The sequence below is a fragment of the Crocodylus porosus genome, unplaced genomic scaffold (genome assembly GCF_001723895.1).
Source record: "Crocodylus porosus isolate Cpor-Errol unplaced genomic scaffold, CroPor_comp1, whole genome shotgun sequence".
In the NCBI taxonomy this organism is placed as follows: Eukaryota; Metazoa; Chordata; order Crocodylia; family Crocodylidae; genus Crocodylus; species Crocodylus porosus.
The window spans coordinates 35,801,856-35,820,039 of NW_017728949.1; the positions used below are offsets into that span (position 1 = coordinate 35,801,856).

The following is an 18,184-nucleotide window of genomic DNA, read 5'->3' on the forward strand; positions in this document are numbered from 1 at the left end:
GTGTGTGTGTGTGTGTGTGTGTGTGTGTGTGTGTGTGTGTGTGTTATAAACGCAAAGCAAACAAACAAGGTTTATGCCTGTAGTTTAAAATGTCCTACAATATTACTAAATAACGGTTATTGGATTGTCGTTGGCCAATGTGGTTGGATAATCGTTGGTCAAGAAATTCTTTATCAGTGCACTCCTAATAATAAGACTTCTTCACTGCAGCCTTATGAATACAAGGCTGTCAGCCTCCACTAGAAAAATCTGCAAAAATATTCCTTTATACGGTTTCTCTCTCTCAATTTCAAGGGGCTAGTATTCTTATAGCTGAACTTTGTATTGCTTTGCTGTAGAGGAAGATACAATCCAAAATCTTTTTTGGAAATAAAAAAGGATTTCTTTCCCTTCCTTGGGTTGGAGGACTGCTTATGTGTGGGAAACTATCATGCTAGACCTGAAGTGATTAAATATAAGGTACACAAACTTTCCCCTGTTGTCCAGGATGTCTCTTGCATGATACAGATAGAAATGGGCACACCTGCCTCTAACTGTTCTCAAGGAATCAACTTTTACTATTGTGTGGCAGAAGGGAAGGTGGTGGGAGAGGGATGGTGGTGCGGGGGGGGGGGCAGATCTACATAAGATATAAATGGCTCTATCAGTGCTTCTCTGAGAGGTATTTTAAGGTAGCATCTTTCAAGTTTGTTTTTCACAATCAGATAACCATAGATTATCTGTCTGGCTCTGAAAGATATAAGAAATTTGCCTATAAATTCCTGTAGCCTTCATGTGCCCCCAACCCAGTGTCAGTTTCCAGGGTTTGTGTTGCCATCAAATTTTCAGATATGACTTATTTTTGAAAAAGGCTTTCTGAAAATTTAAAATAAAGATTAGGTGTATGGCTTGGCTTTGATTTAACTTTTTTCTTTTATGATTTAATATTTCATAGTATTCCGACCCAACACTAATCTCATTTCTGATGATTGTGCATTTGAATTAATTGAGGAAAATAAAATAAATGTGGACCAGAACTAGAAAGATACTAGAACATGATATGATTTAGTGGATAAAATAGTTTATGAAAATGAATGAATATAGAATGGAACAAATCTGTAGCTTTGGTGTGTGTGATCTCAGCTATTTCTTAACTATCAAAAAGGAGGCTTAAGAGCATCAAAACTTTTCTAATTTCTTAAAGAAAATTTTGAAACCTAAAGAATATTAGAAAAAGTATACACGAGGCACAACAAACCTCAAATTATGCATGTAGAGTCCCAAAAGATGGAGACCTAGAGCAAACCATTATAATATAAAACTTAGTAAATTTATATATTTAAAAAAAATTTAAGACCTGGTTAAGTCGCTAATACAATTTTATTTCTTTTACAGGTGATTCCAATACAGTCTTACAGTGTAAAGAAGAATTCATTGAAATGAAAGATGTTTTTTCTGTAAAACTGAAACGTCGTCGTTTTGTAGGGCAGAAAATAGGTGGCACATTATTAGGTATCACACTTTTTGTATGCCTGAAAAAAGAAGAAAATAAGCTCAAGGATTCTACTGTCAATTTTAATAATTTAAGTGAAGACCATTGCCATGAATGGTTTAGGTGTTTGAAGGAAATTCTGAATGGTAAGCAGTTATTTCAGAATCTCTGAATCATACTCGCTGTGAGTAATAATTATGCATATGCTAGCAACAGGTAGTGTTGCAAATAACTTGGCTTTTAAAAAAAAAATTATTGCCTAGAATATAATGGTTACATGTTAGTAAGTTATTAATGCAGTTGTTGGAACTTTTTGTTTAATAAATACTTTTATAAAATTGCTTATTCAGATTTACTATAAAATTTAAAAAGTCACAAGGCAACACTGAAATAGCAACTACTTTTAGGACATAAATGTATTAAAATATGTTGTATAGAAATGTGAATTATTGTTCCTTAAATGCCAGGGATATATTTAGGCAGGCAAGGTTCTTTGAGTAGATGTGATATCTTTTATTGGATGAGCTGAGTAGCTGGAAAAGAGTTCTAGGCAAGCTTTCAGGTGCAGTCACCTTTCTTCAGGCATACGGGGAATCCAGCTCTTGGAGCTGGGCTAATTAATTTAATTAACTCAGCTCTTAGAGCTGGGCTAATTGAAGCGCGCCTGCTCCCTGAGCATGTCTATAAATTCTTGATGACAATACAGTAGTATTCCTGATGATAGAAATAAAAGTGCCACATGGGGGGGAATGTTCAATCATGATGGAGGTAAAGAAATTACAAGTTTCAGGTTTTGTAGCCCAGGGCACCTTGAGATCCATTCAAGGGTGCCACACAATGCTAGCATTGTTTGGTGTGCAAACATTATTTACAAGATAAACCCAGGGGACATTTATACACATGCTCTGTGGGGTGGGGAGGGAGCGAGGGGCTTTAATTAAAGTGCTTGGAGTGCCTTGTTTATCAGCATTCCTGCACTTAAAAATGGCAGCAGAGTCACTTTTTCTAAAGCTTGTCGAATGAGTTTTTCAGGGACCTCCCAATTGAGAGAAACACAATCTTTAACACAGAAATAGGTAGGAAATCCAACAAAGGAGCTGTTCTTTGGGTTGTATCCTGGCCCTAAAAAAGAAACAATCATATCAACACTCATTTCTTGTTCTTTTTCAGGACATTTTGCCTGGTCCCCTCCAAAATTTTCACAAATAGTAACTGAGTATGAGACTTCTTTTGTAGAAGGCAATACTCTTTGTTATAGATTGTTAAACTGTGGCTTTAACCATATAGTCTCAAGGTAAAACGTTGAGCTGTACTAGTAGTGGAACTAAAATTTTCTGTATTTTAATGTGACCTTTCTTTTAGTAAATTGTGATTCATGACCTACTCTTGCTTCCATTACTGTAGAACTGAACTTTTATCAGTGAAAGCACAATGTTTGTATTACCATTTTTACTTTCAAAATCTATGTTTTTGAAACAGGAGTATTTCTTCTTGAAATTCCAAAGCGTTTTCCTTAATATCTAAAGCTGTAAAAATGCCAAGATGCCTGCAGCTCTCAGAATGTCCATAAGGGCAAGGACACTTGAAAAGAGAACAAATGCGTGTGTTGTGCTTTGAGAGTTCCCTATATATCCATTAGGAACTGTGATGCCATGTGTTCCCTGATGAAAGCTAGGTTATCCTTTACTTGGGTTGCTTTGGCTCAGCCAACAATAATTCCCCTGCGACTTTCCACTCGGAAATCTCTTGGACTTGAGCAAATCGTTCTGTAGCTGTTTTCAGTTCTTCCTCAAAGAATATTTTCATATCCTTTGAGGAGCAAAATCTTCAGAGACAATAGCTCAATGATGGTCTCCCTACACAAATAGGAATCTAAAAGCAATAAATCTTTTCAAGATACAATCCTTAAGAAGCCCCTTGTATGATCCACTCAAGAGACTGACTGTATTTTAAAATTCAGGAGACAGTCTCTCATTTTGGTTTCAGTTGATGAAACTGGTATTTATAGCATTGATGGAACCAATCTATGCTCATTTAGCTGTTTTGTCATTTGTTACATTCTATAATATTGATGATTAATCATTATTTTATACCAGTAATCTTCTAAAAATGATGAAAAAAGGAAAATAAGGAAGAAGCAACCTTGGATACATTACGATATATTACCAAAATGACATAAATAAGCAGGACTCCTGAGAACAAAAAGGTGCGCACAAGCTTTCAGTAGGCATGGTTGTAGATCCTGTCCTGCCATGTTGCTAGTGCAGGGAGAGCTCAATCCCAGGCTCCCCCTGCACCAACAAGAAGCAAGATACTTCATACACCTCCAGAGCTGCCGTGGTCTCCCAGCCCCAGTGGTTTCATGAACCCCTGCAACTGGGAGATCACAGCCATGTCCTGTGGCTGCTAGGACCCAACTGGATCTTGGGAGATATGCTGCAGGGATCCAGTATCTGCAGCTGCAGGGTGTTGCCAAGACCCAGAGTTGGCAGCTGCTGTGGCCAAGAGTCCTCTCATTTGTGGTACTCCCAGCCCTGTCTCGGTATGGTAGCTGACGGGGTTCCCAGCCACAGGGGAGGACCCTGGTACACATGCAAATCAAAGCTCAATAGCAACCAACTATAAAGTTAGGACGCATTTTCAAGGTCTAACTTTATAGCTGGTTGGAGATTTTTATGGCATGACAGGTGCTTTCCATGTGTAGCTTGTCTCAAGGTAATTGCACACTTAACCAGTTAATTGCAAGATACCTGCTGTGTGTAGAGGGTGCCTTAGATATCTCTTGGTTGGAACTTTTAAAAAGTTTACCCTGAACATTGAGTTTTCATGGCCTTTTCCCTATAGCTTGTCGTCAGAATGTTGTAAATGACATCTTTAAGCAAATAATCTGGTGAACATATGAAACTTTTTTATGTTTATCGTACAGGTTTTGCATACTTCAAAATATAAATTTTGTAGACATTTATCTTTTGGGTGTCTTTTTTTTTTTTTTTTAAAGCAAATCTTCAGTATACATTTCCCACTGAAATACGTTAAGTATGTAGGTAAAGTTTTCGGTGAAATATTGTATTATTTACATGGAAGAGTTTTGCTTTTTTATTATTTTATTACTTTCAGCCTGGAGCAAATAAAAAAAAAAAAAACAGGTAGGTTACCAAAGTAACTGTATATGTATGCATTAGCAGGTCTTGGTAAACATGTATTTTTATTGGTCGGACTGGCTAAATATTAATAAAAGATGTGGCTGCAATAGCTTAAAATAGATTTAATTATTATTTGGTAAACCTTACTATCTGGCAGAATGTTGAGACGCAGAAACCTTGCTTTCTGGGAGAATTAAAGAGTAGCGCTTCTCAGAGGGCATAGATAAGTCAACCTAGTTATACCTTAGAGATTGCTCTGATGGAGACTCCAACCTATTCAGATATAGAAAGCACAGTACAGCATTTTGCTCTAGGTTTGTATGTGTGCAGTGATATGTTTTGTTTTTTTTACCAGATGTTTTTGTCATATGTTTACCTTTTCACCAAAACCGTCCTTTTGAGGAACAGCCTGTGTAGCTTCCAGTTTAAGTTAATTACCTGTTCCTAGAGGTTCTTTCTACAAGTAGTGCAACTTTTGGAGAGCTTCAGTTTCATGTTTGTCTTTTGTTTAGTCTTGTATGACTCATATTGTAATAGGAGCTGATTCCCTGAATATAATTATTTAGAACTTTGGTTCACAGGGTATCTTTTCATGTTTTCTTTCATGTTTTCAGAGCAGAATATGTGCATGCATCATATTTCCCTTTTGAATCAAACAGCATTTTCAAGAGAATGACTTCTTGTTTTATTCAAAAATGTAAATGTGAGGAATTAAGGTTTACAATAAATAATATGTTATTCAAGAGAATACGATCTGTTCCACAAAATTACTATGTTTTATATTAAAATTTTTAGTATGAAATGACAAAAAATTAGCAATGCCCAGACATCAGATACTTTACATATGATTATAAATAGGTATCATTTTTAACCATTTAGTGAAAGGACATAAAAAAACTTTAACTCTTTGACAGGTAAGGTTCTTTGGTTAGATGTGATATCTTTTATTAGACCAACTGAGTAGTTGGAAAAAAGTTCTTAGCAAGCTTTGGGTACAGTCATCCTTCTTTGGGAGTTTAGATGCAAGTTATTGTCTTTGGTGGGAATAATATAAAGATGTATCTAAAGAATAAAGGATGAAGTAGTTATTATAAGAAATTTTTGTGTGCTTTAAATTTTTGTGTGCTGCTTTGCAGCTTACCTCCCACACTGAGACTTAATATGAACATCTAAAGCTTCATGCATGAAGTTTTAATTATACCATTAATGTTAAACATTAACTTGGGTTAGTTCAGCATTAACAGTGGTGTATCCATAGTAACCCTGACAAATCTTTTTCACACTATTAGTTTTTCTTATGTATAATATTCTTATTACGCCTGTTGTGTAAAATATTTCTGAATGTACACGACAGTGACATGAGTCCAACCTCTTAACTTTTGTAACATAAACCCACTGCCATAAAACTAAGTACTGAAAACAGCACAGATGTGTGTCTGAGGGTGGCGTCTCTCCTGCCCTAGAGTCTTTGTTTTCAGAACACCCTGATTAACCCCCACCCTTCATGGTTCATTGATTCACTGATAGATCAAGTTTAAACTAGTGTACATTAGCACATTTGTTAGTACCAGAGAAACAGTTGGCCATTCTGTTTTAGACTACTGGTTCATTTGAAATGGGGGAGCTACAGTAAACAATATAACAGAATATCAGTTGAGAGAACAGTAAGGGGCTGAAGGACTCAAGTCGGCTGTGGATTATTAGTAAATCTGGTTTATCATATATTCTGGTAATAGGAGTTGAAATATATTAGTTTCAAGTTATTTTTAAAGATTTCTGTGTATAACTTATTCTTGTGCAGAGTTTTTCATTAAAGGTTAAATCTCAAGTGCATGCAAGATTTAGAAGTCAAAGCTGGTTATTTGTTTCATTTCAACAACACTTGCTGGGATTTGATAAATATTTAGCTTTTTTACTATTCTCCTGGTCCAGTTTTACTGCCATGACTATCTTTGAGTTATTTGTAGGCATCTATTTAGTACAAGAAACATCACTTCAGCAATGTATATTTCTACAATCAGTGACGCTAATTGATCAGTTTTATGCATTTGTTTACCTGAATCATTTTTTATCAATAAAATCTCAGTTTGTTAATTTTTGGGTTTTTAAATCTTTTAAAAACCCAAATTAAATGATTAAATATTAATATGCTCTCTGTGTTAGCATTTTAACAGCTTTATTTCATAAATGAGTATAGTGCTTTAAATAATCCCATTTTATATAATATTATAGATAATATATAATAATAGAACCATATTATATCTCTAGCCTACTTTTCAATAACAGTTTAAGAAATGGTAGGTTAATGTGGTGATTTGGATTGCAGTTCATACCTTTTGTTTAAAAATTATTAAGAATATGAAATAAAATGTTAAAATTACTGGGTGGGACACAGGTCTCCTAAAAGTTAGTTTTTACAAGATTTCAAAATCTGCACCCCTTAGTGTGTTCAAACTTTATATTCCTTTTAAGATTTTAATGTTCTATTTTGGATTCAGCCATCTCTTAATGAATGTTAAGAGGAATAGTGACATTTTGCTGTCTGTTTCCTCTTCTCACTTTTTTTTATTTTTGGCCCTAATTTGAATCTTTTGTTCTAATACTGGCTGTTTTATAGTAGCAGAATGATAAATTATAACTTCGTAAGTTTTTATTTAATCAATACAGCTCAGTGTTCCACAAATTTTTGGATTCATATAGAACATGCCAACACATCCTCAGCCTTTGTTTCAAGTTTAATATTTGAACAATTTTAATATTTGAAATTAATATTTCATGTTAATATTTCCTTTTGCATGTAGTTTATATGTTTTACAGGGAAATGTAAGACTCTCTAATTAATTAGGCTGAGTTGGTGTTATGTTGAAATAGTTACTTTATTTGGAGGAGTGTGGCATGTCAAGTGGGTTGGAGCCAGTTTGGCACTGCTTAAAAGTGCTGGAAGAAGGGATCTATTTATTGGTATATCAAATTAGGAATCCTCTTTTTCTTTACACGTAATCATTTTTATGAATTATTACTTTGGTCCCATTTTTGTCCTAATTTATATTATTTTACTAGTCTTATTGTATATTGATAGTTTTTCAGCTTCTTAAATACAGCTATTATGGCAGTATCTAAAATTACTGTAATTCTCTAGGAAACTACTTGAATTTACAATCGTAATAATAGAAGTGTATGTCTTGTGGAAGCTGAGTGCCTTTTTGGTCTCAGCAGTTCTGCTTATTTATATAATTTTGGTAATAGATTATAATGTATAGGTCCACGGTTGCTTTTTCCTTATTTCCTTTTTTATAATTTCAGAAGATTGTTGATCAAAATAATGATTAATCATTAACATTATAGATGTAACGAATGGCAAAATAGCTAAATGAGCATAAGTTGGGTCCATCAATGGTATACATACCAGTTTCATCAACTGAACCCAAAATGAGAGACTTGTCTCCTGGATTTAAAATACAGTCCATCTCTTGAATGCATCATATGTGGGGCTTTTGAAGGTATTATATACCTGTCTTCAGAAGGTATATTGCTTTTAGATTCCTATTTGCTTAGGGAGACCATCCTTGAATTACTGTCTCTGAAGATTTTGCTCCTGGAAGGATACAGAGATATTCTTTGAGGATATCTGCTGATGGAAGAGCATGAAACCCATCATAAATTTCCCATAAAGATCCCTTAGATCACCATCCTGATGTTGTATGACATTTAATGTCTTAATTGTTCAGTATTTTTGTCCCAATACATTTGTTTTTCTGCGGGTGTCTTGGACAAACCAAGGATTGTTCTTTTAGGATGCAAATCCATATGATACAGACATCTAGAAGTGGCACTGGGTATAATGGCTTTCCAGGGTTTTCCCAGTTAGTACAGAAAATGAGCAAAAGGGAAGAGTCCTGCAGAAAACTAAGGGAGCAAATTTCATGTTTCAGTTTTAGAATTGTTTGTTGTCTTTTACCTTTTTCATGTTTATTTAAAATCCATGTTGCTCATTTGAGCAGTCGGCACAGCACTTGAAATGTAGACCTTCTTTGTTTTTCTTGAAGGTAGCGAATTATTTCAGCTGAGAAACTCTTGGATTTTTATCCCATTACCTGGACTATTTTTTATAACTGTTATATCCCTCAATGGTTAAGTGCTTCGTTTATCCCTTCTGATCTCTTCAGCAAACTTTACTTCTCAGCTATACCCTCTCCCCTTGTCATTTCCTCCCCCCTTTCCTTATCCTTTATATTTAAATTTGTTTCTTTTATTTAGTACCCATGTTTTCTGCAAGTCCGTTGATAATATCTGATCAAGTGGGATGTTGTGTATGAAAACTCATGACTCTGAATGAGTTGGTCTCTAAGGTGCCATCTTGCCCTGCCTAACTTGAAAACTAGAAATTCATGTCAGCAAGATCTTAACAATGAGACTATGTAAGAATTTTTAAAATGTAGATAGAAGTGAACATTTGTCTACTCTTATATGTTCTGAATATTTAATTCATACCTATATATATACATATCTGGCTTTACTTTTGAGGATACAAAATTTGAATCTGTGTACTAAAGAGCATGTAGTAAAAGCATTGGGAAATGTGTATGCTATTTTAAACTTAATTTTGTTAGTCTGCTGTGTGCTTATATGCAATTACTACAAACCAGTCGAAACTGAGAATGTTATGGATACACAAGCTCCAAGTGCAGCAACTCTTGGGAGCAAAAGACCCATCTTGTCCAGTGCAAGGAGTCAGGGTAGATTTGCACCTTATTGACTATACAGAATAGTGCATGTATGTAGTGTGTGTGTGTGTGTGTGTATATGCGCACACAGACACATACGCACACATTGCTTTATATGTATGAGCACAAGCTTTCATGAGCTGAATCTCATTTCATCAAATGCAGGAAGGGTCTTGAAAAAGTTCAGAAAGATCTCTGGCCATCTACTTTCTGTTAGAAGGCTATCGCCATCATGTGGCAACACTAAAAAACAAGAAAGCTTAAACGAGACAAATCAATGGGTCTGCTGAGCTGAAGGAACCCTGACAAATTAGTTTTTATGATAAGTAATCATTTTTCAGGAATTTTCAAGTTGCTCATCAAGGGTGTCTGTCACAGACACTTCTAACCACACCAGTTCCACTTCAGAATTGGTTTCTTAGAACTTTGTAACTGTGTGGATGAGTAAAAGGTAGCAGTCCTTATGGATATTTTAAAGAAATCATGCCACAGAACCTGATTTTCTTCTTTGGCAGAGTAACTAGTTAGGTATATGAAGTGGGCATAGATTATTTTTGATGTTAGAAAGGCTTTTGATACAGTCCCACATTATATTCTCATCAGTAAACTAGCACAGGCTAGTTAAAATTTACTATTAGGTAGGTACCTTATTGACCCAATAAGTGCAAGGAAAGGTAATTATAAATGAATCAGTGTCAGCATGGCCAGAAATTTGTCAGGGTTCTGCAGGGACCTATACTGGATCTGGTGCTGTTTGTCAGTGATTTAGATGCTGGAAGAGAGAGTGTCCAGATCAAGGTTGCAGATGATACAAAACTGGGAAGTATTGCAAACACTTCAGAAGTAGTAGATTTCAAAAATATTTTTATAGCTTGAAGGCCTGGGCTGGAGACAATTGAATGTAGTTCAGTTCAGGCAAATGCTACACCTAGGAATGAATAATGAAAAGCAGAACTGTAAGATGGGTGATAATTGGTTGAGCAGCAGTGGTGCTGATAAGAATCTAAGAGTTTAGTGGATCCCAGACTCAACATGATTAAGCAATGAGAAGCTATTTCCAAAAAAAAAAAAAAAAAGGACAAAAGCAAGCCCTCAGATAAACAAAAATAATATATAATTTTTGATTTGCATGAATAGGAATGTTAAGATATAGGAGGTGATGGTGCCACTGCTCATCTAAAGCAGAACCTCATCTAGAGTATCATGTACTGGTCTGAGCTCTACATTTTAAGAAGAATGTAGAGAAGATAGAGGGCCAGAAGCAGGTGACATTATAAAAAGGTTGGAAGATGAGCTATATGAAGAAAGTGAGAGGACTAAATATGTTCAGCGTAGAGAAAAGAGACAGTAGTAGTTTTGAAACATTGGAAATACTGCCATAGAAGAATGAGAGCAACTATAGGACATGAAGTATTTAAAAAAAATTATATTAAGGAATTTTTAAATCGCATTTTAGGGAACAGATCCTTACTCTTAGAAGAGTAAGGTGGCGATATGTGGGAAGTGGGTTGGTGGCGGGGGGCATGAAGATGGGAGGTGGAGAGTTAGTGGGATGGGAGTGGGTAATGCAATGGGAGATGGAAAGGAAATGGGGGTTGGAGAAGGGTGGTGAAATGAATGAAGTCAGCTACTGAAGGAGAAAATTAAAAAAAATTGAAAAGAAAAAGAGAAGTAAATTAAAGAAGGGTTAACATTTTAAGAAATTGGGATTTAGGATTAGGGTGTGGGCAATGCTGGTTGTGCTTCCCAGGATAACTGGGAGGTGGGAACAGTAAGGGAAGTTGTTTTTGCAGGAGGTACTGCCCTTGTCCCAGAAAAGAAGCCCCAACCCATGGGGACCCAGCCCTTGTTTTTCCCCACTTCATCTAGACCCTATTTCTGGACCCATCTGTGACCTGGCCAGCTGTCATGTGCTCTTTAGGCTGTTTGCATGGGGGTTATGTCCTTGGGGGTGTGAAGGTCACACCCCCCGGGGATCTGAGGGGGAGTGGCTTGGTGCCAAACCTTCCCCTGGGCAGTAGAATTCAGGGGGTGGAAAGTTTGTCCACAGAACAGGAGACACTGCATCATAGGATGCTGGAGGAGTGCAGCTTGGTGGCTCATCTGTGTGGAGTGGTCACCCATGCATGAAAAATGAGCTGGATAATACGGATCAGAAATAAACGTGTCCTAGAGTGGTAAAACTTTAAGTTACCTAAAGTGTGCTTAAACTAGTTTCTGATATTCTGTGGACAATCCAGGGGTTTGTATACAGTGTAATTAACACTGGTACATGAACAACGCTTTGATGAACAACAAAGAATTAAGTATTTTCCAGCATTTTTCTGCCTTTCTTCTTTAGAAAGCATTTTTCTTGCTGTAAGCTTAATTAGAATGTAAGCAGATTTAATTGAAATTAGTATGCTTTTAAAAATACTAATTGTAATAGTTTGTATAACATTGGCCAAGCTTAATTTATTTTTGTGTTTTTATTTCATTTCCCCCTCCTTTCTAACTCCCACACCCACCCACCCACCCACCCCTGTTTTTGCTGTGTGTTGTAACTTATTATATAGTTTATAAATCCAGAAAGTAAAGGTAGCAAATCATAGCACCAGTCTCTGTGGAGAAGTATTTTCTGTTAAATTCCCAAGAGATAATATTTGTCTGTCTTATGCATCTCTACCTTCCCTTCAACCCTGTTTCTTTTTTTGGAGCGCTATCTCATAATGCAAACTGACTCACTCATTCTTACTGATTATTCTTAGATGTAAACATGTAAGCAGGTCAGCTCGGCAACAACCTCAATATTAGTGTCAGATTATGATAGCATTTATTCAAGAAGAGAACATAATTTATTAATCTTGCAATCAAACATTTGCTTTTACTAATAAGGTTAGATGAAGTAAAGTTTTCCTAATATATCCAAGAATGTTTGCTTAAAGTATTATTCAAGCTATAGAACTAACAATGAATTTAAACACTTTGTGTGTATTATTTTTTTAGGCTTTCAGAATAGACCCAAATCCCTGAAAGTGTTTGTTAACCCAAACAGCCATGAAAGAGAAGCTCCTCATGTTTATTATGAACAAGTTGCACCTCTCTTTAAGCTTGCTGACATCCAAACTGACGTCACAGGTAAGTTGCTTTTACAATGTAATTTATTTCCGTTTTTTTTTTTAAACTGTTACCTAAGCAATCAAGAAAGCCTGAACTCATTGCTAATCCTTACTGGCTTTATATGCAATTAGTGCATTCAGATTTGTATGTACTGAAATACAATCTTTTTGGCTTCAGCAATTAATTTTAATAATTCTATCATTTATATATTATATTTCTTTTCTCCTTTTGTAATGTTTATAACATTTTTTTCATTTTAATTGAAGTTCATTTTTTAAAAGCTTCCAATTTAGAGATTGTTCTTGAATTGTGACAGATTATTAATCTGCATGCCCATATAAGCTTTTTCAAGGGATTGTATTTGTTTAGTACAGATCCTAGCAGGGCCAAAATGAAACCTGAACTCATTTAAATTTGCTGTGATTTTTGCTGTTATGTAATTGAAGGCTTTCTGGTGGTGACTTAAAATCTGTATTAGAGATTGCATAAATGACCATGTTATTCCTTCCCTAGATTTAAGAAATAGGCCATCAGGACCTTCCATATAAATATTCCTGTTTCCCTTCCTCCTAAAAAAAAGAACTTTTTATAACCAAAGGGACAAATCCAGTTATCTCATCCATGGCCTCACACATTTGGGAGAACAGAAGGGAAAACGTAAGGTTGCTTAAAATTGCCTGCTAGTTGTGAGCCATCTTGGCAACAGGGTGTGCTATGTATGAGATGGTATGTACTGATGAGCCACAGGCTAGTTTGTGGATATTTCCATTTGATGGTGGATGTATAAGTGTTGATGTGTAAAAATGTGTATTGCAGGTACTCTGATATGGGGGGGAAGATATTTGTCTCCTTTACTCCAGGCTCTTAATCTTAACCAGTGCACAGATTTGTTTTCCAGCATAAGTTCATTTTTACATTGTAAGCGTGTTTCCCTGAATGCTTGTATACTTATGTCAGTTTTACATTAAATCTGCAAAAGCCACATTATTACATCTTCATTTTCTGTCCACCTCTATCCTCATGTGTAGTTACTACTTCATGACTTGTTTGTATTTTTTTCTGTAAATGTTGGTTATTGCTGGTTTTGTACAATATCACCTATGCACCTGTATAAAGTAAATAAATAAATTTAAAGTGTCATCTTGTTTCTAACCTCAAATATACAAGGTGCTTTTCATGTCTACCTTGAAGGCTATTAAGTTTGTGGCTAAGCCCTTAAGGAATGCATCCCATTACATTTCCAGCAGTTAGTGCCGGGAGGCCAGAAAGCCTCATCGAAAAAATAATGCTGTTGGAGTAGGCCATTTTCTAGTGGGGTGGGCCTCCCTTGCTGCAGCTATATTAAAGATTCCTATGGGTTTTTTTCCAAGTGCCCCTAGATTTTTCAGAATGACGTGCATTTATAACTAGCCAGCATTGATTCTAGAAAATCACTCTCCAAGAAAGTACCTGAATATTTTTTAGTATATGACTGTTTCAAAAGCATCTACAAATAAGGTTTCTAGAAAGCAAAGAAGAACTAATATATCATTAACAGGATTGGGGTTTTTTGTTTGCCGCAACTAAAAGCAGATTTTCTCCTTTAAAAGAGAAAAATGTTGGAAACTGTGGGTTTCTCCTTGGCTGTCATGTGACCTTCTCCAGGCTGGCAGAGTTCCATTCTGGGCCAAGTCAGTACTAGAGAATATTACTATTGACTTGAATGAGGCTAGCATTTCACTTTTGAAAAATGTGTTTCTTCTTCCCACCCTCAGGGAACAAGGGAGAAGGTAACTTCGTCACTTGCCTACTTGGTTTTCCAAAAGCACAGTTGTTCCTCATATCAGTACTAGTTTCTTTTCCTGGTTGATAACACTTTAGATTTTGACAGACCCCTAAAAGAATATATACCAAAATCTTTAGTTTTGGAATGGAAGAATATATTCTTCTTGGGCAGAATATAGGAAATATCTAGAAGTTTTTAGATATACTGACGCAAAGTGGATGAATGATTTCCTTTGAGAAGCAGATAGAATAGTGGTAATGCCTTGTCTAACTCAAATCAGAGTCACAAGAGCAATTTATGGACCCTGGTGGAAGGAGAGGGATACTAATGAACAGGTTGATCAAGCCAGCCACTTTGTTTTGTCCCTATGTTCTTAATCACTCTAGTCCATGTGTTGAATTATTTGATTGCAGCTTTTGATTATAAAGCGCCTAGAAGAGTATTCTTGCAACTTTGGAGAAATAGGGGCGGGGATGAAGGGTGCTTTGCTTTCGCAGTATTTGCAACTCTCACTGCAAATTCTTTTTGTGTGTTAATTGTTAGTCATGTCTCTGGTGGCTTCCCTTCCCAGACTGATTCAATGTACTGCTATTAGGAATCTAATGCATGCTGTTGGAGTCCCAGACATGCAAGGACAGCCTTTAATCCCATTTACTTGTGAATTTCCATTGTATGAGTGTGTTGAGGCATCACAGACAGATTGATTTGGGGACCAGATCCAGTAAAGGTCTAAATTAGGCATTGTGGCATCTTCCTGAAAGCTAGCCACCAAAATACCTAACTCTTAAGTAGCTAGTGCCTAAAGCAGCCTAAAGAACCTTAGGTTACACATATAGACTCCCTTTGCAGGGCATGGTGAGATTTAGGCACTTCAGGGCAAGATACTAAATAAACCGCCAGCATGCTGAACAGGGGAGTTGAATACTATGTAATGTCAGCACACTGCCACATAAGTTTAGCTAACAGAGAGACTGAAGACAGAGAGATGCAACTCTAGGATGTATATCCATACCAGTATGGATGTGCTTCTATCCACCTTTTTAAAGCAGAGTCTATTCTGTATTCAGCTTTTACAAGAAAAGCAAATTTTGTGAAGCAAAGAGGGATTTTGTACACAGAAGTGGGATTTTAAAACGAAACAAAAAACGTTCTTACTCCAAACCATTTTCCATTCTCAAATTTATAATTTAATACCATATTATTTATGTTTCGTACATTACTTGCATGTAAAGTGACAATTCCCTGCATTTCTCATTTAAGGATCCAATTCTATTCCTGTTTAACTAAATGAGAACAAGGTCAGTCCCTCAGATTAGATAAAATATAGACCAGCACTTAACTCTGTAACTGTTTATATGATTAGTTGCATGGCTTCAGTGAGACTATCCAGATGAAAACAGCACAAGCAGTTAGGCAAAAGAATATAGCATATACTAGTATTTTCTTTTTGAATATCTTGTTTGTTTCAGTATTTGTGTATACTTGAATATATTCGTGTTTAAAATAATTTCATTTAAAACTATTATTTAATTCAACTGAAGAATTAGGAGGTAAGGTATAAAGTGGATTATTAGAATCTAATGGTCTCCTGCACCTTGTGTGCTAGTAATGATTCAGTTAACAATATAATTTTGAATTTTCCTAGTCTCTGATTTTAAGTATATAATTTACACTTTACCATCAGTGTGTAATGTTATATACACCCATACTTTCATCTACATGAGAAAAAATAGTTTAAGATGATTTCTGACAGGTGTTTGCAAACCAACATAGGAAAAACTTTTACCCAACTAAAAAAAAAAGGAAAGAAAAAAAGCAATTTATAAAATACTAAGTTTATTCACTGCCTAGCACTCCTCCTACAGGCAAACTGGTCAAATTACATTTGTTTGATAAATAGCTAGCTATATATTTGTATATTAGTAAAAAACATTTTCAAGTGTGATTGAGTAAATATTTGGTATTTTCACTTGTACTTTGGAAGTTCAGGTGCTACACAAAGAATAATTGTAGTGTTTTGTCAAATAACAACTGTATGTTTTATTTTCAGAACTCATGAATACTTACAAACATTTTTATTTTTTTTAAAGAATTTAGGTACCCAGTTTTGTACTTGATATGTAATGTTAGCTACTTTAAGTCATAATTTGCCATCTTCAGACAAAATTTAACATTAAAATTCAATTTACATTCAATAGCAATTAATATTTGTCATTACCTGTGAGTACCCAAGCCATTTTGCTTGTGGGGTATTCCATTACAGAATTTTTGCAGTAAAAAAAGTAATGTTAGTATTTTCTTATTGAGACCAATTTTAAATTAATCTCTCTCTGTTAACATAGATATATTTTTCTTTTATTTTATGCTTACCTTTATCTACCTTAGAAATGATTGTTAAGGAGTGAAACAACATATAAAATTCAGTCCTTATACTTTACAAACTGAGCTTTTGAGAGTTTAATGATTTTGAGTTCACCACCCTGAGACATTTAGAAGGGGCCTGATTTTTCAGAAAGTGCTCAGCTCTTTCAAAATTAGGCTCCCTCTTTCAAAATTAGGCTCCCTTCAAGTTTGGTGCCAACAGTTGAAACACCTGAAACCTCTAATCATTTTTTTTTGCTGAAACTATAACATCTTTTGGAGGTGCATGAGATCTCTCTGCTTTTAAGAAATATGCATTTTGGTAGGCCTTACATGTCCCTGGTTGTAACAAGAAATCATTACACCTCCTACCTTCTGGCTTTGAGTCCTCATAATTCTTTTATTCACAATGCCAAAGAAAAGACCTAAGGGAAAACAAACAATTGTGATCTTGAAGAGAGAGAGAAAATATGGTGTTCAAATCTGAATAATCGAAACATTGGTTTGTTAAATTTTTAACGCACTGTACAGTAAATGATGTTAATACTTTTTCCCTCATGTATTAGCACCAGTTAATCTGGTGCTCTGTATTAGCTGTTGTAATCCTATTGGCCTTAGACTGTGACCAAGGAATCAGTATTTATACACGTCATACGTCATACACGTCATGTATGGCTGCCCCACATATTATAAGGTCAGAATGTTTGTCCACCGACTTTGTCTATATTTATGTAGTGACTATTCCTGATCCCTTAGTTTCTTGTGGGTTACGTGAGATATAGGAAAGTATTAAAATAAGGGAGTCAGCTAATTTATGTGTAGGTACTTGGCCCAGTTACAACTCTATTCAGGTGAAGTGTTTGTGCCTTTGTTTTAAGAGATAATTACACATAACATTTAACATATTCAGACATGCATGTATTTTTTCTTTTGAGCAACGATAGCAATGAAGCATTTGCTATACATATAATCTTTCAATCTTAAGTCAGGTTGCTTAATATTTCTACTTGAACTAGTCAGAAGAATTTGGATTTTTATTTTGTGACAGAATTTGCCAATTTGTTATAATCTGTAAGTTTTTCAAACTGTCACAGGGCCCAGGTCCCACTTCCTTTCACAGACAATTTGGAAATTCTGTGGCTACAGACCCAAGTCTAGAAACATCTAAATTCTCTGTGGAATGGAATTACTTTTCTGTGTCTATCTCTAATCCTCCTGTAGCCTTTTTAAACCTGGATTTTAAACCTGTTGTCGCCATTAAATCTTTTTTTTTTGGCTTAAGACTAGATTGTTAGGACCACATTTTTGTAGTGTCCTTCAACTTCTGCTGAAACCGACTTCCCGTAATTTCTTTCACTGAACATTTAAAGCAGATGCAGCATATCTCTACTGTCTTTCTCAGATCGTGTTCTCCAATAATCAGTAAATTCTTTTCCTTGTGCAGCATCCTAGAAATGCAAGTTTCATAGATTTCATAGATTTCATAGACATCAGGGCTGGAAGGGACCTCGGGAGATCATCGAGTCCAGCCCCCTGACCAAAGGGCAGGAAGTCAGCTGGGGTCATAGGATCCCAGCAAGATAAGCATCCAATTTACTCTTGAAGGTGTTCAATGTAGGTG

The 18,184-nt window shown here is 35.6% G+C and overlaps 1 protein-coding gene across 1 annotated transcript in view; it reads left to right on the forward strand.

The window, feature by feature from the left end:
• Positions 1 to 18,184, forward strand: part of CERKL (ceramide kinase like) — a gene marked incomplete at its 5' end in the record, with an annotated part of 103,712 nt that overhangs the window by 46,041 nt on the left and 39,487 nt on the right. The window contains 2 exons of the mRNA XM_019554101.1: positions 1,375 to 1,617; positions 12,324 to 12,455. Coding sequence (XP_019409646.1) covers positions 1,375 to 1,617; positions 12,324 to 12,455 — 375 coding nt within the window. The remainder of the gene's footprint in view (positions 1 to 1,374; positions 1,618 to 12,323; positions 12,456 to 18,184) is intronic.